General features: G+C 45.9%; 1 protein-coding gene across 1 annotated transcript in view; it reads left to right on the top strand.

Annotated features, from left to right (window-relative positions):
• The window catches only part of LOC125892360 (macrophage mannose receptor 1-like), a 189,683-nt gene that overhangs the window by 146,264 nt on the left and 21,904 nt on the right, over window positions 1-21,515 (top strand). The window contains exon 4 of the mRNA XM_049582331.1: window positions 9,535-11,018. Coding sequence (XP_049438288.1) covers window positions 10,988-11,018 — 31 coding nt within the window. The 5' untranslated portion in view covers window positions 9,535-10,987. The remainder of the gene's footprint in view (window positions 1-9,534; window positions 11,019-21,515) is intronic.

Here is a 21,515-nt window from a genome sequence, read left to right as displayed (position 1 = left end):
AAAATAGAGCATAAAATATATATTCACATACACAGCTATAGATATGCATATATGCAGATACATATGAGTAAACCATTAAAATAAAATAATATTAAATTAATATTAATTAATATTAATATAATATTATTAATATTAAAAAAAACCCCACATCTATCTATCTATCTATCTATCTATCTATCTATATACACATACACATACAAATCTCCATATAAATAAAAAGTAAATAATAATAATAATACTAATTGTAATAATAATAATAATAAGAAGAAGAATAAAAAACTTAAAACAAAAAAATATATATATTTATTAAAGTACAAAACTTAAACTTAGGAATCAAACAGCGATGGTGGACAGGTCCTTGCAGCAACCAAATATAAACATAAAACAAAAAAGGAGATTTAAGCAGATTTAAGCTTCAGATTAGCTTTCCTAAGAAACCTGAATGACTTATTTAAATCAACTTAATACAAAACTGGAAACTATTGTTCTCTGAATCAATAAAATATCAAACCAATGCGCACCACCTCTGCCCACTTTACGCATCGCAGCCCCAAACTGCACGTCATTTTTGTTTAATTTAATTATCAGAGCTGCGGCGTGGGAGACATGAACATTATTTAAAATTGGAAGTAAAAATTAAGTACTAAGTAAAGTAAATTGAAGTACTAAAAGTAAAAGTACTCATATGCAGAGTTGCCAATTTCAGAACAAAGTGTATTATGTTATTAAATTATAATTACTGATGGATTAATGTGTTGATCACATTAATGTTGCAGCTGGAAAATGCTCATTTTAATTACTTTACATACTGTCGAGGAGCTTGTTAATATTTCATGTGGGATCAGTAAAGTTTTATCCAACTCTTTTCTCCCTCTCACCTGGGGGTCATGTCATTCTGGCAGCAGGGTGAGCAAACCAAACCAGACCAGACCAGACGTCCAACTCCCCGGCAACGGCAGACTTGTGGCTGCTAATGGCTGATGGAATAGCTTGTTATGTTCAACATAAAAGGCTTGCAGTGCCTCAGTGTTATTTTAACTTCATGGAAACTGTTCAAAGCAGCATGGTGTGGTGGTTAGCACTGTCGCCTCACAGCAAGAGGGTTCCTGGTTCGATTGGTGACTCTAAATTGTCCGTAGGTGTGAATGTGAGTGTGAATGGTTGTCTGTCTCTATGTGTCAGCCCTGTGTTAGTCTGGTGACCTGTCCAGGGTGAACCCTGCCTCTCACCCAATGTCAGCTGGGTTGGCTCCACCCCCCACCCCCCGTGATCCTCAAGAGGATAAGCTATTCGAAAATGGATGGATGAAAACTGTTCAGACGCACCAGTTATTTGCATATTAGGCAAAACATAGTTCACGTCCTCTTTTGCAAAAACATGTTTGGTATCATTTTGTTGGACCACAGCCACAAACAAATAGTGACCAGCAGCTGTACTGAATGATAATTAGGGCAGCGACATGAATAAATAAAGCTTCATTCTGCAGCGGCTGTGTTTTTCCACACTTAAATTATGAGTGTTAATATATTTTTTATATTCTTGAAAATATTTGGGGTGAATATTGAGCCAGACTAAAGCTGCGTTCATACTCCTTCATCATAAGATCGTACGCTGATCTTTGAACCTCTTTCTCATATATGTGTTACCTTGGAGATAATACAAAACGCCATTCTACAAGCCCTCCAGAGACGGAGGTCAACCCTGAGAGCTCTGCTGTTGTTACTTTGCAATGTGTGTAGTTTTAACTTTTAAGTAATAACTGTATACACTGTAGATTCTAACATGCTGTCTGAAGCCCAGTTCAGACAGAGGGTGATTCCTACCGACTTTGGTGAACTCCTGACTTTCACTCTAGTGCCACCATGAGGGTGACATTTGTGGTTGTGACTGAAATATCTTTATAACAAATCAAATGTCATGACATTATCAAAAGATATTCAAGGTCCCAAGATTATACATTCTAACAACTTTGATGAGTGTTCCCCCACTCCAAAAGTGGGAGTGCGGCACCTGAGCTGCCTCACTGCGCAACTCCAAATGGAATGGTTGTGACATCTATTGTTGTCATGGTACCAAAATTGGGACCCACTGTACGATACCAGTGAAAGTATCACGGTTCTGAGTAGTATCACGATACCACAGCAAAAATGAGGCAGATGTGCCTTTTGTCATTTATAAAAAGATAAATCTCTTTTCTATAATACATCAATGATATTTTAGTGGAATAAATTACTTATTGACTTATTCATACTTCAAAAACAGCATCAATAGGTGATTAACATAGGGGGGATCAAAATAAAATAAATAAATAAAATAAAAATCAACCAGCCACCCTCCTCCTCTGATAAGTTAAGAACAGTCCCTAAAGTGTGGTGAGGTTTGTGGACCGTTACCTGCCACAAAGAGAGAAATGTCAACGGCTCACTTCTCCTCTGACACGTCACATACCTGTGTGCCGCCACTCGGCTGTTCAGGTACTTTTGGGCAGTCATGACACCAACAAAGAGGAAGTTATTGGACCTGGAGTCGGACTTCTCTGTCGCCGGTAAGCCTTTGTGTTGCGGCGTGGAGCACTATGGCCGCAGTATTTGACTGCCGTATCCTGTCTGTGACTCCCGTTCAACCCACAACCTGCAGGATTCACCTTTCCTTTCTGCTGCTGGTTGAATCTGTACTCGCACAGCATACTGAATGATTTGTTTTGCTCGGACAAAACTATTTTTAGTCCCAAATGCGAATAAAATGCTCGCACATGGAGCTCTGTGGAAAACAAATCACTGCCAACAAGTAAAAAGAAATAAATAATAACTTTCACTGCTCAAAGATACTCACATGTCTGACCACTACAGCAGCATATTGAGTGGCAGGTGGCCAGCGTGCGCCATTATTGACCAGCGTGCGCCATTACATGGACACTCACCCTCTTGCGATAGGACTTTGAACTATCATATGTACTGTGGAGTTTTAGTACCGTGGTCTACCAGTATACCCTGCAACTCTAGTGACATCAGCCAATACTGTATGTAGCCTAGTTTTTAGATGCGAAAAGTTCTAGACCCATACAAATTAGTTCCGGAATGCACCAGGGCCTTTTCTGAAAAGATCTTGGTATGTGTTCCAGTACATTCCGGCTCAAATTAAGCACTGCCGGTATCTCACTATCACTATCCTCATTCAGATTTTAAGCTACAAATTATATTCACCGTCTCATGGTGGTCACTTCCTGTCAACGTTACAGATCAGAAGCACAGAGAGTTGTTGACTAGAGATGATACGCCGTCTCATGGTGGTCACTTCCTGTCAGCGTTTCAGATCAGAAGCACAGAGAGTTGTTGACTAGAGATGATACGCCGTCTCATGGTGGTCACTTCCTGTCAACGTTACAGATCAGAAGCACAGAGAGTTGTTGACTAGAGATGATACGCCGTCTCATGGTGGTCACTTCCTGTCAGCGTTACAGATCAGAAGCACAGAGAGTTGTTGACTAGAGATGATACGCCGTCTCATGGTGGTCACTTCCTGTCAACGTTACAGATCAGAAGCACAGAGAGTTGTTGACTAGAGATGATACGCCGTCTCATGGTGGTCACTTCCTGTCAACGTTACAGATCAGAAGCACAGAGAGTTGTTGACTAGAGACGATACGCCGTCTCATGGTGGTCACTTCCTGTCAACGTTACAGATCAGAAGCACAGAGAGTTGTTGACTAGAGATGATACGCCGTCTCATGGTGGTCACTTCCTGTCAACGTTACTGATCAGAAGTACAGAGAGTTGTTGACTAGAGATGATACACCGTCTCATGGTGGTCACTTCCTGTCAGCGTTACAGATCAGAAGTACAGAGAGTTGTTGACTAGAGATGATACACCGTCTCATGGTGGTCACTTCCTGTGAACCGGCAGATTTTTAGAACATTGCAGAACGGCGCATTGCACGTAGTCGCCTGTTCCAACTTGTCTCCTGACGAATCTTTGGCCTCTGAGGATCATGAATGTCTGTACCAAAGCACCACAATCCATCCAGTTGCTGTTGAGATGCATCAGTCTGGACCAAAGACCAATCAACTGTGCCATCCCTAGAGCTACGCTGCTAGCATGGCTAAAAGTTATGGGAACAGAAAACAACAAAAATCTCAATGACAAAATCTAATTTACTTATAAAGTACGGTAAGTGTTGCTTTTTTGTCCTTCATGTTTCTTCAATACAACTCTAGTTACATAAATAACAGTATGTAGATGTTGACACTGCTTTCAGCACATGTGAGTTGCTCTTCAGAGTCAGCTGCAACATTCAAATCAATCTGTGTTTGCATAAAGTTTGGGGAAGTATACAGATCCTTCTCTTCCCTGGAAATGTGTCTGTAGCTAAATTTGGAACAATGCATCTCTTCTCTCTGTATGAGAGGAATGGTTTTTGTTCATGGTCCCTGAAAATGAATGTAATAAACTAAAGTCCTCAGAGAATCGCCACCTTAACGCGGTGGAGGAGTTTGAGTGTCCCTGTGAACCTGGAAGCTGTGTTGTTTGGGGCTAATAGCCCCTGGCAGGGTCTCCCAAGGCAAAGTGGTCCCGGGGGATGGACCAGACTAAGAGCGATTCAGAGACCTTCGATGAAGCAGACCGGGGCTTCCTCCTGGAGCCAGACCCGGGGGGAGAGCTCACCAGCGAGCGTCTGGTGGCCGGGCCTTGGACCATGGGGCGCAGGTCGGGCTCAGCCCGAAGTAATAACATGGAGCCGTTGCCCTGTGGGTCCACCGCCAGCAGGGATAGAAATCGGGGTCCTGTGCATTGTGTGCTGGGTGGGGCCCATGGCCTGCCAATCCCCGGTGTCACAGACTGGCTTTTGGTACGTGGAATGTCACCTCTGTGGTGGGAAAGGAGCCGGAGCTGGTGTGGGAGGTGGAGCGGTACCGACTAGATATAGTTGGGCTCACCTACACGCACAGCACTGGTTCTGGAACCAAACTCCTGGAGAGGGGCTGGACTCTCACTTTTTCCGGAGTTGCTCAGGGTGAGAGGCGCCGGGTGGGTATGGGGATACTCACAAGCCCCTGGCTGAGCGCTGCTGTGTTGGGGTTCTCCCCGGAGAATGAGAGGGTTGCCTCGATGCGACTGCAGGTCGCAAAGAGAAGGTCTCTGACTGTTGGCTGTGCTTATCCTCCGAACGGCAGTGCGGAGTACCCAGCCTTTTTGGAGTCTCTTGGTGGCGTGCTGCAAGGGGTGCCGGCTGGGGACTCCATAGTTCTCCTGGGGGGACTTCAACGCTCTTGTGGGCAATGACGGAGAAACCTGGAGGGGGGTGACTGGGAGGAATGGCGTGCCTGATCTGAACCCGAGTGGTGCTTTATTATTGGACTTCTCTGTGAGCCATGGACTGGCCATGACGAGCACCATGTTCGAACACAGGGAGGTTCATAAGTGTACCTGGTACCAGAACACCCTAGGCCTAAGATCAGTGATTGACTTTGTGGTCATATCAGCAGATCTGCGGCCGTGTGTCTTGGACACTCTGGTGAAGAGAGGAGCGAAGCTGTCGACTGATCACCACCTGGTGGTGAGTTGGATCAGATGGCGGGGGAGGCTGCCGGACAGACCTGGTGAACCCAAACGTGTAGTGAAGGTGAACATGGAGTCTAAGTGGGCCATGTTCAAAGCCTCTATTGTGGAGGCGGCTGCTAGGAGCTGTGGTCAGAGGGTTGTCGGTGCCTGTCGGGGCAGCAACCAAAGAACCTGCTGGTGGACACCAGCGGTGAGGGAGGCCGTCAGGCTGAAGAAGGAGGCCTTTTGGGTCTGGCTGGCCCAGGGGTCTCCTGAAGCAGCAGACAGTTACCGGTTGGCCAGAACGGCTGCAGCTATGGCGGTCACTGAAGCACTGAAGTGGGAGGAGTTCGGGGAGGCTATGGAGAAGGACTTTCGGTTGGCCTCAAGGAAGTTCTGGCAGACCGTTAAATGACTCAGGAAGGGAAAGCAGGGCTTGTCTCAGGCTGTGCTCAGCAGAGAGGGTGAACTGCTGACCCCAACTGGGGACATCGTTGGGCGGTGGAAGGAGCACTTTGAGGACCTCCTGAACCCGGCCATCATGTCCACTGAGAACAAGGCAGAGCCTGTAGACTCAGGGGAACTCTCGCCTATATCCCTGGCGGAGGTCACTGACGTAGTTAAAAAGCTCCCCAGTGGCAAGGCGCCGGGTGTGGATGAGATTCGTCCTGAGATGCTGAAGGCTCTGGGCACTGCTGGACTGTCTTGGCTGACACGCCTGTTCAGTGTCGCATGGAGGTTGGGTACGGTGCCTGCAGAGTGGCAGACTGGGGTGGTGGTCCCCGTCTTTAAAAAAGGGGACCAGAGGGTGTGCTCCAACTATCGGGGTATCACACTGCTCAGCCTCCCGGGTAAAGTTTACTCTAGGGTGCTGGAAAGGAGGCTCCGACCGATTGTCAAACCTCAGATTCAGGAAGAGCAATGTGGATTCCGTCCTGGTCATGGAACAGTGGACCAGCTCTTTCCCCTTGCAAGGCTGCTGGAGGGGATGTGGGAGTTTGCCTATCCAGTCTACATGTGCTTTGTGGACCTGGAGAAGGCTTACAACCGTGTCCCTCAGTGGGTCTTGTGGGGGGCTGGGGGAGAGTTACTGCCTCAAGCGAGGGAGTTCAAGTATCTTGGGGTCTTGTTCACGAGTGAGGGTAGAATGGAGCCTGAGATGGATCAGCAGGTTGGTGCGGCTTCAGCAGGTGGGTGCTGCGCTGGTCCGTTGTGGTGAAGAGGGAGCTGAGCCGAAAAGCAAAGCTTTCAGTTTACTGGTCCATCTACGTCCCAACCCTCACCTATGGTCATGAGCTCTGGGTAGTGACCGAAAGAATGAGATCGCAGATACAAGCGGTGGAAATGAGTTTCCTCCCTGGGGTGTCTGGGCTCAGCCTTAGAGATAGGGGGAGGAGTTCAGACATCTGGGGGGGGGGGGGCTCAGAGTAGAGCGGCTTCTCCTTCTCATTGAAAGGGGTCAGTTGAGGTGGCACATCCCACTGGTAGGAGGCTCCGGGGCAGACCCGGAACACACTGGAGAGATTACATATCTCGTCTGGCCTGGGAGCGCCTTGGTCTCCCCCAGGAGGAGCTGGAAAGTGTTGCTCAAATCCACACTGTGAAAATACTTTATGAGCAAATATGAGTCCCACATTAAAATGTTGCTTTAATAAAGGTTTGTAATCATAATCAGGACTCTGACTCTTTTACTTGTTTGAAGTGGAGCATTTTTGTTTTTCTGCTAAAACTAATGACATTTTTTGATATGGATACATCTGTTGGTTATTTTCTTGAGCAAACATTTATTGAAGATTTGCTGCTTTTCTTCGTCTTCAGTGACTGTAATTGAATTATTTGGAGGATTTGTACCGTCGGTTGAGCAAACATTTATTGTTTGGTTTTACAATCCTCAAAATAATTCAGTTACTGTCACTGAAGACGAAGAAAAGCAGAAGAAAAGCAGCAAATCTTCACATTAACAGACATCAAACCACGAAATGTCTCAGGCATCAAATCAGTATCAGTAATTAAAACAGACATCCATCCATCTATTATCTTCTGCTCATCCAGCAGGCTAAGCAAAGTATTCCAGACGTCCCTCTCCTCAGTAATGTTTTCCAGCTCTTCCTGGGGGATCCTGAGTTGTTCCCAAGACAGAGAGATACATCATCTCTCCAGTGTGTTCTGGGTCTGCCCTGGAGCCTCCTACCAGTTAGAGGTGCCTGGGAAACCTTGATCAGATGTTAAACTACCTCAGCTGGCCCCCTCTGACAGAAAAGAGCAGCAGCTCTACTTGGAGCTCCCTGCGGATGTCTGAGCTTCTTACCCTATCTCTAAGGCTGAGTGCAGACACCCTACAGAGGAAACTCACTTCAGCCGTTTGTATCTGCGATCTCGTTCTTTTGGTCACTTCCCAAAGCTCATGACCAAAGGTGAGGGGTGGGACATAGAGCCACTGGTAAAACAAAAACTTCACCTTCTGGTTCAGCTCCCTCTTTACTACAACAGTCTGGTGCACCAAATTTTTTTTTTGTTTAGGATGGCGAAGACGGGACCTGCCAACACTCCCTCTGATCGGCTAGTGCTCACTGCCTTCATTGGTTGGATTGGTTAGGTTAAGGCATTAGGAGTAAGATCGTTAGGTAAGAATATCAGGGTAAGCCAATCAGGAGCAGAGTAGGGTAGAGTAGGGCGGGTCATACCACTGCCATCCTGGGAAAAAAAAACAGCTGACATCGCACCACCCAAACTGCCTGTCTGTTGCAGACTCACATTTTACTCACATTCGTGAACAAAACCTGGAGCAGCAACTCCCTCCCAACCCAGGGGGGACAATCCACTTTTTGATTTGTTTTTGATATTATTTTATTCTACATGTTCAAAATAAAATAAGTCAATCAATCGATAAATCCAACTATTGTCCAGCACAGAACCATGGCCTCAGACTCTCCTCTCGACCGCTTCATACTTGGCTGCAAACTGCAGAGTGTGCTGGAGATCACAGTGTGACGAAGCCATCAGAACGACATCACCTGCAAAGAGACATAATTACCCAAAGTGGACACTTTCCTCACCCGTCTGCACCTTGAGATCCCATCCATAAATATCACACACAGAATCGATGACAAGCTACAACACTGGAAGAAACAAGACCCATTGAAAACATGTACGACTTTGTACAGAGTATACGGACACACAGTGTCATTGGCCATACATGGATCAGAAGATTTGTAGCAGTGACACCAGTACCCAGTATTCCCTCAGTACCCTCCACAGGACTGTCCACTGGACACATCGTAAGGTGTGTTTTGTGGACTAGGAGAAATCTTATGATGACCCCTCTATCAGCCCTGCAAGGGTGAAGAGCTGCTCATGTTTCACAGCCACAACGGAAAATGCATTCCTTGTCCTGAATCTGAGGTTTGACAATCGGTCGGAGCCTCTTTCTAGCACCTTGGAATAAAATTTCACAGGGAGGGTGAGCAGTGTGATACCCCGATAATTGGAGCACAGCCTCTAGGCGCCTTTAAAAATGGGAACCACCACCCTGGCCGCCACACCACATGCACTGCCCCCGACCTCCACGTGACACTTAAGTTTTATATTTGCAGATAATAATACATCATAATTTATTTGTTGATTAAATTTAGTGTTATTAATCTGAATCTGCAAAGTAACTGAAGTTAGTAAATAAATGTAGTGGAGTATTTGCCTCTGAACTGTAGTGGAGTAGAAGTATAAAGTGGCAGAAAATGGAAATACTCAGGTTAAGTACAAATATGTTCTTATATCATACTTAATGTACTCAGTTACTTCATCCGATGAACTCAGCTAAATTTTAAAAATCTAATTCATGGTGAAGGGTCATGCATTTTCCACCAGTCACTTCGAAAAGCTCAAGGAAAAATATTTGTGGCTACAGGGGGGATCAAAATAAAATAAATAAATAAATAAAAATCAGCCAGCCACCCTCCTCCTCTGATAAGTTAAGAACAGTCCCTTCAGTGCGGTGAGGTTTGTGGACCGTTACCTGCCACAAAGAGAGAAATGTGAGCGGCTCGTTTCTCCTCTGACACGTCACATACCTGTGTGCCGCCACGGCTCGGCTGTTCAGGTACTTCTGGGCAGTCATGACACCAGCGAAGAGGAAGTTATTGGACCTGGAGCTGGGCTTCTCGGTCGCGGTAAACCGTTATCTTGCGGCGGTGGCCATCGTGCTCCGCTGTATTCCTGTCTGTGACCCCGGTTCAACCCACAACCTGCAGGATTCGCCTTTTGTTTCTGCTGCTGGTTGAAATCTCTACTCGCACAGCGTGCTCCTGAATGATTTCTTTTGCTCGCACAAAACTATTTTTAGTCGCAAATGTGAGTGAAATGCTCGCACCGCAGAGCTCTGGTCTCAGTCTAACACCAAGTCAGTTAATCTTCAGGGATATCAGTCTGTCCATTTAGGAAGCACAAGTGACTGTGAATCAGTTTCAGCTGCTTTAGTGCAAATCTAAGTGGCAACAGGTGCAATGCAGAGGCAAAAGCAAGACATCCCCCAGTAAGGGCAGCATGAGGCAGTACCTGCAGCCAAATCAGGTTGCACAGGTTGTCCAGCTCCTCCAAGATGGCAAATCTATACTTGCAGTCGCAAGAGTGTTTGCTGTGTCTCCCAGCATAGTCTCAAGAGCAGGGAGGAGAAACCAGGAGACCGGCCGTTACACCAGGAGAGCTGGACAGGGCCGTAGAAGGGCATCAACCCAGCAGTAGGACCGGTGTCTGCTCCTTTGTGTGAGGAGGAACAGGAGGAGCACTGCCAGAGCCCTACAACATGAGCTCCAGCAGGCTACTGGTGTGCATGTTTCTGAGCACACTGTCAGGAACAGACTCCATGAGGGTGGCATGAGGGCCCCACGTCCTCTACAGGGACCTGTGCTCACAGCCCAGCACCGTGCAGCTCAACTGGCATTTGCCAGAGAACACCAGAATTGGCAGGTGATACATTTCTATGGCATAATCATTTTGATATGGTAAAGCAGAAGCCAAGAAGTGAGATTCTGGTCTTAACTCCGTTTTGACAGAATATGTAGTTTGTAACACACTTTGTCTTTGTACAGCACAACACTCCTGCCAAATGTTTGAAAGTATGAAAAAGTGGATCCATTGTAGAATGAATCTTTATAATGTAATGGAAATGTCACTGCCTTTAAATGACTAATGATCATTCACTACAGAGTGTGGTCACTGTTTGTTTGTGGCTGTAGTCCAACAACATGGCAGGCCTGTCAGACATGTTTTTGAAAACGAGGAAAACTGCTGAATTTATTATTTGCCTAATATGCAAATAATTGTTGCGTCAGAACACTTTCCATGACGTTAAAATGATAGTGAGGTACTGTGAGGCGTTTGTGTTGAAAATCAGGAGCGATTTCAACAGCTGCAAGTCTGAAGTCACGCATTCAACAAACTGAGAGCGAACAAGATGGACACAGTTCTTCTGCTCATCACAGCAGGTCAGTGTTTGTTTTATCAATGTTTATTCTTCTGTTACAGCACTTTGATATATCCCTGTGTGGTACACATTATGATGCCAGCTGGGGAAAATAAAAAAGAAGAAATTGTTTTCATATAATATACTGAGTGAACATAATAACATAATTTAAAGAAATGTTCAAGACATATTGTTATAGGGGTACATTTTTGGGTATGTTACCTCAAAGCAACACAGTACTCTGATGGTAAGAAATTAAAAAAGAGGGTTATTGTTTAGAATATTAATCAAATTTAATATGACACCAATGGAAAACATACCAAAAAAAAGTTTAAGATTCATTTGAAATTGTAAACCATTAAAAACGTTCTCTTTTCATAAGGTTGTTTGAACGTTTCCCTCAGACAACACTGTACCACTGTGGAACAGCCCATAGGAACCTAAGCATACAGTCTGCTCTGCAGAGAGGACTGACTGAGTGCGCTGTTATAGTCGACTGTACATCGTCACACTCTGAACTTTATTAAAGCTATATATTATAAACTTGGCTCGGTCATTTTGTAGAGATAAACACAAAATCCTGATGACCTTTATGCATTTGAACAGTATATACAGCTAAATAACCAGAAACTGTCATGGTGGGAATACTAAAGTAAAAGAACTTCATTACAAGAAGAAGTCCTGCATTTAAAATCCTCTTTGAAGGAAGGTTTTACAGATTTTTAAGTCTGTCTAGATGCATGTTAGGAGAGAAAATCTGTTACTGTCCAGTATGAACAGGAGGAATGATCACAGCAAACAAAAACTGTTTGAATCTACATATGTGTATATGACCAACAAGATGTGCTTAAAAGTATCAGCAGAAAAGTACTCACTGTGAAGGGAAATGTCTCCTGTGACTCATTCTGTTATTATGATTTATTTGATTTGATTGTTTTTTTATTACACAACATCTCAAAGTCAATTCTCTGTTGTATGTTAATGCTGAAAAGTCCATATGATTAGTCCAGGACAATGTACTGTCTATGTGACCTAAATGAAACATTACAAAGTGAAGAGACATAAAAAGTCATTTATAGTCTGAATCTGATCACTATGCATGTGTGTCACTACAGGGCTGTATGCTGTCTCATCACATGCTGAACGTCAGTACCATGTTGTTTATGAAAGGAAGAACTGGACTGAAGCACAAAGTTACTGCAGAGAGAATTACACAGACCTGGCTACTGTCGACAACATGGAGGACGTGACGACCCTGAACAACATGACAGATAGAAGCAAACTGGTCCACCCAAATGGATGGAGGGTTAGTTCACTTTTCTCTGTCTTTCATTTCAAAGTCATTTTGATAAGTATTTGAGCAGACAGTGTTTCTCTGTTGAGCTGCAGTGGAGGGATGGTAACAAAAGGAGGAAGACTCTAACTTTGGAAGATCTCCACAGACAGATGAAGCCTCAGATTAACTTCACATCAATGTTTGAATATATTTTACACACAACGAGGACTGTAGAGTTTGTTCCCCAGCTGTAGCAGCTCAAAATAATAATAATAATAATAATAATAATAATAATAATAATAATAATATTCAGCATATAATGTCAGAAAACCTGAGTGCTTAATTAGTAATTAAGAGTTTTATGCCAAATGTAATAATGTAGGAAAATGATTATGTATAAACTAAGTAGAAAAATGTTGAATAATGTCATTAATTCAGTGTATGATGTGATCATTTAAAGAAAAGAGTACTCTCCTTGTTTCTTAGAGCAAAGAAACTCTTCTAATCTTCCATGACACCAGTGTTATTACAAAACTGTTATCGCGTACATTGAAATTATTTCATTATGAGTTGCAACAGCATCACTTACACTGAAAGTCCAATATGAGGGGATCTCTTAATGTCCAGTATGAACAGCAGGAATGATTACAGGAGGCAAAACTTGTTTCACTGTTCATATGAGCTCCTGAATGTTGTTTGAAGACAGACTTCAATTTTGTGAACCTGTCCTTTAAGAGTTTTACACATTGAATCTCTCAGCTGTAAAATCCTGTAATAAAGTGGTGGAGGATCAGACTGACAGGCAGCATCAAGACTGTTAATGGCAAGTTTATGTAAAAATGTTGCCTTGAACAAAAGCTAGAGCGAGCTCTAATTCTTTATCTCACTGTCACGTATTGCTTTTAGCTAGCCTGGATTGGACTGGATGACGTTAACAGCTGGAGGTGGTCAGATGGAAGTAGCTCCTCATTTAGGCCCTGGATACCAGGGCAACCTGATGGAGTGAATCAGCATTGTGTGGCTGCAGACTTTGGCTACTCCGGACAATGGCGCGACTGGCCCTGTGACGACAGGATAGCGGTCAGTTGCTACAGCACACGTGAGTTCTGACCCGTTATTCAAATTGTATTTGGATTTCTATAGCAACATATAACAGCAGCATATAATAAACATATATAAATAATCCACAGCATCCACAGTCTTTAAGTGCTCCTGTTCAGTAGTCTGACCGCCTGGGGGTAAAAACTATCTGTGAGGCGGGAGGTTGGAGCTCTGATGCTCTGCAGATGCTTCCCTGAGTGAAGATAAGAGAAAAGGCTGTGTGCTGGGTGACTAGTGTCCTTTAAAATACAAAGTGCTTTCTATCTCCAGCAGGTGGTGTACATGTCCTGTATCTGATGTAATGGTGATCCTATGATTATTGACGCTATTTTCACCATCCTCATCAGGTGTTTATGATCCTGTGCTGTTATGCTGCCAAACCATACCAGTATGCATCCAGTCAAGGTGCTTCCTATTTTGGACTGGTAGAAGTAGATGAGGGTTTTTGTTGACATGCTGTGTTTCCTCACACACCTCAGAAAGTCAAGTGTCTGTTTTGATGACACAGCTGGTGTTCAGAGACCAGAGGGGTATTCCAGGTAGGAGGTTCAACAAACTCCGAGTCTAATCCTGAACTCTGACTTGACTTACCCTGAGCTGGGAAACTCTGAGTATCTGGTTCCAACTTATTTTACACCTGTGGAACTGGAGGTGCTCATGAATGCCTACAGCCAATATGAGCATAGATTTCGTGAAAAAAATGAACAGCGCTAAAGCTGCCAAGGGAAGAGAGGCGGCATATGAAATCAAGCAGAATCATCTTTGATGGGATGTTGGTGGTTTAGTGGATAGAGCAGGCGTCCCATATGGCTTTTACCGCAGCGGCACAGGTTCGACTCCGGCCTGTGGCACCTTGCTGCATGTCACTCCCTCTGTCTCTCTCCCCCTTTCACGCTCAACTGTCCTGTCAGCTTAAGGCAAAATGCCCCCAAAAATACATATTAAAAAAGAACCCTTGCTAATTTCAGCAGCTATTTTAAGCACATATAGATGGTTGATGACTTATTTCAAATTTGAATCCTTTAGAAACTATCATACCCAAGAAAGATACCCTGAAATTCCATAACAAATATCATTATTAATATTATTATTATAATGTCATTATTAGTACTGTTGAATGTTCCAGTTTAACCTTGTTACTAGTTAGAGTAAATGTAGGTCAAATAAAATAAAGTCTATTTGTACAGTGCTTCACTTTATATAAAGTAGAATGACACAACAGACTTAAAGCAGTGGTGTAACAGTATGGATGTACTGTATGTTTGAATACAGCTACAAGTCAGACAACAAGCAGCAGCACGGCTGGATTCAGCACACCACCTCACTACCTCACCACTTCCAGTGAGACACAGCCTGAATCAGGTGAGTTCTGTAACTGTATGTTACTGCTGCAGTCATGTTTCTAATGTAAATATGGCCACATCCACAAACATTTTTGCTACAATTCTATCAAATATTCACAAATACTCTTATCACAATATTCACATCACTTCCACATGCAGCTCATCCTGGCCTGTACATCTGGAGTGTTGTTGTCCATTTGTCCACACATGGAGGCTATGAAAGTCTATTTTACAATGTCAATAAGTTGGCCAAGCCTTTAAACATTTCTAAACCTCCATAGTGACAGAAAACAATGGGAACTGTAGCTTGCACACAGATCCCAATTTTCATTTGAATGCAATATTGCCACATTTTTGACTTTTTAAAAGGAGTCCATTCAAGAATACCAACAGTATCTATTATTAAAAACTGTCTTACATATTTCTGTTATTATGGTAAAAGATCATGATGGAAATCAACGAGAGCTTGTGTACCTGGCCCGGAGGGTTACCGGGGCCCGGCCCTGGAGCCAGGCCTGGGGTTGGGGCCCGTGGGCGAGCGCCTGGTGGCTGGGCCTTCGCCCATGGGGTCCGGCTGGGCCCAGCCCGAACTGGCTACATGGGCTCGTCCTCCTGCAGGCCCACCACCTGCAGAGGGATCCAGAAGGGTTTGGTGCAGTGTGGATTGGGCAGCAGACCAAAGCGGGGGCTTTGGCGGTCTGATCCTCGGCTACAGAAGTTGGCTCTTGGGACATGGAATGTCACCTCTCTGGCGGGGAAGGAGCCGGAGCTTGTGGAAGAGGTTAAGCGATACCGGCTAGATATAGTCGGCCTCACCTCGACACATAGTTCCGGCTCTGGAACCCAAGTCCTTGAGAGGGGTTGGACTTTCTCCTTTGCTGGAGTTGCTCCGGGTGAGAGGCGGAGGGCCGGGGTGGGCTTTCGGATAGCCCCCAGACTCTCTGCCTGTATGTTGGGGTTTACCCCAGTAGACGAAAGGGTTGCTTAAAAGGTTCTGCACTGAGCTGGTTTAAATCTTATTTATCTGATCGTTTTCAGTTTGTTCACGTTCATAATGAATCATCCTTACGTTCCAAAGTTTGTTTTGGAGTTCTGCAAGGTTCTGTGCTCAGACCAATCCTATTTACTCTATATATGCTTCCTTTAGGTAACATCATTAGAAATCACTCTGTAAATTTCCATTGTTATGCGGATGATACACAGTTGTATTTATCGATGAAGCCAGAAGAAAGTAATCAATTAACTAAACTCCATAACTGCCTTAAAGACATAAAAACTTGGATGAGCACCAATTTCCTGATGTTAAATTCAGACAAAACTGAAGTTATTGTTCTTGGCCCCAAACAACTCAGAGACTCTTTATCTGATGACATAGTTTCTCTAGATGGCATTGCTCTGGCCTCTAGCACTACCGTAAGAAACCTCGGAGTAATATTTGATCAAGATTTGTCTTTTAATTCTCATTTAAAACAAACCTCACGGACTGCATTTTTCATCTGCGTAATATTGTGAAAATTAGGCCTATCCTGACCCGAAAAGATGCAGAAAAATTGGTCCACGCTTTTGTTACCTCTAGGCTGGATTACTGTAACTCTCTATTATCAGGTAGCTCTAGTAAGTCCTTAAAAACTCTCCAGCTAATTCAGAATGCAGCAGCACGTGTACTAACAGGAACTAAGAAACGAGATTGTATTTCTCCTGTTTTAGCTTCTCTGCACTGGCTCCCTGTAAAATCCAGAATTGAATTTAAAATCCTACTGTTAACTTATAAAGCTCTAAATGGTCAGGCTCCATGATATCTTAGAGAGCTCATAGTGCCTTATTATCCCACCAGAACACTGCGCTCTGAGAACGCAGGGTTACTCGTGGTCCCTAAAGTCTCCAAAAGTAGATCAGGAGCCAGAGCCTTCAGCTATCAGGCTCCTCTCCTGTGGAATCATCTTCCTGTTACGGTCCGGGAGGCAGACACCATCTCCACATTTAAGACTAGACTTAAGACTTTCCTCTTTGATAAAGCTTATAGTTAGGGCTGGCTCAGGCTTGCCCTGTACCAGCCCCTAGTTAGGCTGACTTAGGCCTAGTCTGCCGGAGGACCCCCCTATAATACACCGGGCACCTTCTCTCCTTCTCTCTGTCGTATCCTATTACTGCATCTTGCTAACTCGGCCACTCTGGATGTCACTAACTCGGCTTCTTCTCCGGAGCCTTTGTGCTCCACTGTCTCTCAGATTAACTCATATCGCAGCGGTGCCTGGACAGCGTGACGTGTGTGGTTGTGCTGCTGCCGTGGTCCCGCCAGATGCCTCCTGCTGCTGCTGCCATCATTAGTCATTAGTCATACTTCTGCTGTTATTATACACATATGACTATTGTCACACATGTATACTGCCAGATATTAATACATACTTTCAACATATTGTACCACAGTAGCCAGAACTATAACTATAATATTATTACTTTCAATAATGTTGTTGTAAGCTACTGTCATTACCTGCATCTCTCTCTCTCTCTCTCTCTCTCTGTCTCATTGTGTCATGTGGATTACTGTTAATTTATCATGTTGATCTGTTCTGTACGACATCTATTGCACATCTGTCCGTCCTGGAAGAGGGATCCCTCCTCAGTTGCTCTTCCTGAGGTTTCTACCGTTTTTTTCCCCGTTAAAGGTTTTTTTTGGGGGAGTTTTTCCTTATCCGCTGTGAGGGTCTTAAGGACAGAGGGATGTCGTATGCTGTAAAGCCCTGTGAGGCAAATTGTGATTTGTGATATTGGGCTTTATAAATAAAATTGATTGATTGATTGAATTGATTGCTTCCCTGCGCCTTCTGGTCTGGGAATGGGTCCTGACTGTTGTCTGCGTTTATGCGCCGATCAGCAGTGCAGAGTACCTGTCCTTTTTGGAGTACCTGGGATGGGTGCTGGACAGTGCCCCGACCGGGGACTCCATTGTTCTGCTGGGGCACTTCAATGCTCGCATGGGCAATGGCAGAGGGACCTGGAGGTGTGACTGGGAGGAATGGCCTGCCCAGTCTGAACCTGAGTGGTGTTCAGTTATTGGACTTCTGTGCGGGTTGCAGTTTGGCTATATCTAACACCATGTTCGAGCATAAGGATGTCCATCGGTGCATGTGGCACCAGGACAGCCTAGGTCGCAGGTCAGTGATTGACTTCGTAGTTGTATCATTTGACCTGCAGCCGTATGTTCTGGACACTCAGGTGAAGAGAGGAGCAGAGCTGTCACCTGATCACCACCTGGTGGTGAGTTGGACCAGATGGCAGGGGAGGACACTGCAGACCTGGCAGGCTCAAGCGTGTACTGAGGATCTGCTGGGAACGCCTGGCGGAAGAACCTGTCAAGATGATCTTCAACTCCCACCTCCGGGAGAGCTTCGACCGCATCCCAAGGGCAGAGGGGGACATTGAGTTTGAATGGGCCTTGTTCTGCTCTGCCATTGTAGAGGTGGCTGTCGTGAGCTGTGGCCGCAAGGCTGCTGGAGCCAGTCGCGGCGTTAATCCCCCAAACCGCTCGTGGACACCAGAGGTGAGGGGAGCCGTCAGGCTGAAGAAGGAGGCCTACAGGGCATGGTTGGTCTGTGGGTCTCCGGAGGCAGCTGACGTTACCGGCGGGCCAAGTGGAGCGCAGCTGCGGCAGGCAAAAATTCGGGCATGGGAGGAGTTCGGTGAGGCCATGGAGAAAGACTATCGATCGGCTCCAAAGAGGTTCTGGCAAACCATCTGGCGCCTCGGGGGGGAAGGCGGCAACTTGCTCACATTGTTTATAGTGGGGGCGGGGAGCTGCTGACGTCAATTGGGGACATTGTCGGGTGGTGGAAGGAATACTTTGAGGAGCTCCTCAATCCCACCAACACGTGTTCCAGTGAGGAAACAGAGCCGGGGGTCTTGGGGGCGGGTCGTCCAATTCCTAGGGCAGAAGTCGCCGAGGTGGTGCAGCAGCTATGCGGCGGCGGAGCCCCGGGGGTGGATGAGATTCGCCCTGGATATCTCAAGGCTCTGGATGTTGTAGGGCTGTCCTGGCTGACACGCCTCTGCAACATTGCGTGAGCATCGGGGGAAGTGCCTCTGGAGTGGCAGACCAGGGTGGTGGTCCCCATCTTCAAGAAAGGGGACCAGAGGGTGTGTTCCAACTACAGGGGGATCACACTCCTCAGCTTACCCAGTAAAGTCTACTCCAGGGTGCTGGAGAAGGGGGTCCGGTCGATAGTTGAACCTCGGATTGAGGAGGAGCAATGTGGTTTTCGTCCCAGACGCGGAACCGTGGACCAGCTCTTTACCCTCGCCAGGGTGCTGGAGGGGGCATGGGAGTTCGCCCAACCAGTCCACATGTGTTTTGTGGATTTGGAGAAGGCTTACGACCACGTCCCCAGGGGCATCCTCTGGGGGGTGCTCCGGGAGTATGGGGTTGGTGGCCCTTTGCTAAGGGCCATCCAGTCCCTGTACCAAAGGAGCACGGGTCTGGCTCGCGTGGCTGGCAGTAAGTCGGACCTGTTCCCGGTGAGGGTTGGACTCCGCCAAGGCTGCCCTTTGTCACTGGTTCTGTTCATAACTTTTATGGACAGAATTTCTAGGCGCAGCCAAGTGGTGGAGGGTGTCAGGTTCAGTGACGGGAGGATCTCGTCCCTGCTTTTTGCGGATGAGGTGGTCCTCCTAGCTCCATCGAACAGTGACCTCCGGCTCTTGCTGGGACGGTTCGCAGCCAAGTGTGAAGTGGCTGGAATGAGAATCAGCACCTCCAAGTCTGAGGCCATGGTCCTCAGCCGGAAAAGGGCAGATTGCCCACTCCAGGTCGGGGGGAGGTCCTGCCTCAGGTGGAGGAGTTTAAGTATCTCGGGATCTTGTTCACGAGTGAGGGTAGGATGGATCGGGAGATTGACAGACGGATTGGGGCGGTGTCAGCAGTGATGCAGGCGCTTAACCAGTCTGTTGTGGTGAAAAGGGATCTTGGCCAGAAAGCGAAGCTCTCGATTTACCGGTCGATCTACGTTCCAACCCACACCTATGGTCACGAGCTCTGGGAAAGAACGAGATCGCGAGTACAAGCGGCCGAAATGAGTTTCCTCCGCAGGGTGGCTGGGCTCAGCCTTAGAGATAGGGTGAGGAACTCGGACATCTGGGAGGGACTCTGAGTAGAGCTGCTGCTCCTCCGCATCGAGAGGAGCCAGTTGAGGTGGTTCGCGCATCTGGTAAGGATGGCTCCCGGACGCCTCCCTTGGGAGGTGTTTCGGGCATGTCCAACCGGGAGGAGACCTCGGGGCCGCCCCAGGACACGCTGGAGGGATTACATCGCCCGGCTGGCCTGGGAACGCCTCGGGATTCCCTCGGAAGAGCTGACGAAAGTGGCTGGGGAGAGGACTGTCTGGGCTGGAGCCCGCTTCACGTATTTATTGAAAGCGCTTGAGCAATGCTACAGTGTCCCATCCCGTGCGCACATCAGCCAGTCTATGGTCCCTGCCATTTACAAGCTCAGGAGTAGGGGGGTGAGGGGGACCCTAATCCCGCCTAGGTCACCAAAGTGGCTAGAGCCGGCTCTGTGTATTTGTACAGTGCTTCCCTTTATATGAAGTAGAATGACACAACAGACTTAAAGCAGTGGTGTAACAGTATGGATGTACTGTATGTTTGAATACAGCTACAAGTCAGACAACAAGCAGCAGCACGGCTGGATTCAGCACACCACCTCACTACCTCACCACTTCCAGTGAGACACAGCCTGAATCAGGTGAGTTCTGTAACTGTATGTTACTGCTGCAGTCATGTTTCTAATGTAAATATGGCCACATCCACAAACATTTTTGCTACAGTTCTATCAAATATTCACAAATACTCTTATCACAATATTCACATCACTTCCACATGCAGCTCATCCTGGCCTGTACATCTGGAGTGTTTTTGTCCATTTGTCCACACATGGAGGCTATGGAAGTCTATTTTTACAGTGTCAATAAGGAGTTCTAATGAAAAATGGTACCGTTCCAACAGATACTCATTGGTGAAAGACAGCACATCTAAACGGGGCGTGAAGATCCTCTCCAGGCGTAAGGCATTGTGAATTAATTCAGCCTCGATATCGATCTTATTTCCTACATATGAACAACCCATGTGTGTCTGCCAGCTTGCTTCAGGCTCGGCAGTAGGGAGGAGACAGGGTGGACTCAGGGTTTCTTAAAGAAAACCTGCCAGCGAGCAGGTTAGGTTCACAGAGTCAGTTGCCATGGTGACTGACTCAGAGTTTGACTTACCTCTCTGTCTGGAACTGAAAACCCAGAGTTTCCCTCATTTCAGGGTTAACACACTCAGAGTTTCCACTAAACCCGCTTTCTGGAACACCCCCCTGGAGAGGGAGCTGGTGATCTGGATGCCTAAGAACTTGAAGCTGTTAACAATTTCAACAGGGGTGTTGTTTATGTCAACAGGTGGCTGAACAGTTTTCATTTTTCTGAAGTCAGTGATGAGCTCTTTTGTTTTCTCAGCGTTAAAGGACAGATTGTTGTTGTGATCAAGTCCCGGACAATAAATTTTAACCCTCATGATGCTGATCATTTTTATGGAGTTATTTGTAAAGTGAGCAGCAGTGGTGTTATAGTCGACTGTACATCGTCACACTCTGAACTTTATTAAAGCTATATATTATAAACTTAGCTCGGTCATTTTGTAGAGATAAACACAAAATCCTGATGACCTTTATGCATTTGAACAGTATATAAAGCTAAATAACCAGAAACTGTCATGGTGGGAATACTAAAGTAAAAGAACTTCATTACAAGAAGAAGTCCTGCATTTA

Source organism: Epinephelus fuscoguttatus, linkage group LG7 (genome assembly GCF_011397635.1).
Source record: "Epinephelus fuscoguttatus linkage group LG7, E.fuscoguttatus.final_Chr_v1".
NCBI lineage: Eukaryota > Metazoa > Chordata > Actinopteri > Perciformes > Serranidae > Epinephelus > Epinephelus fuscoguttatus.
This window is presented reverse-complemented; position numbering and strand designations above follow the sequence as displayed.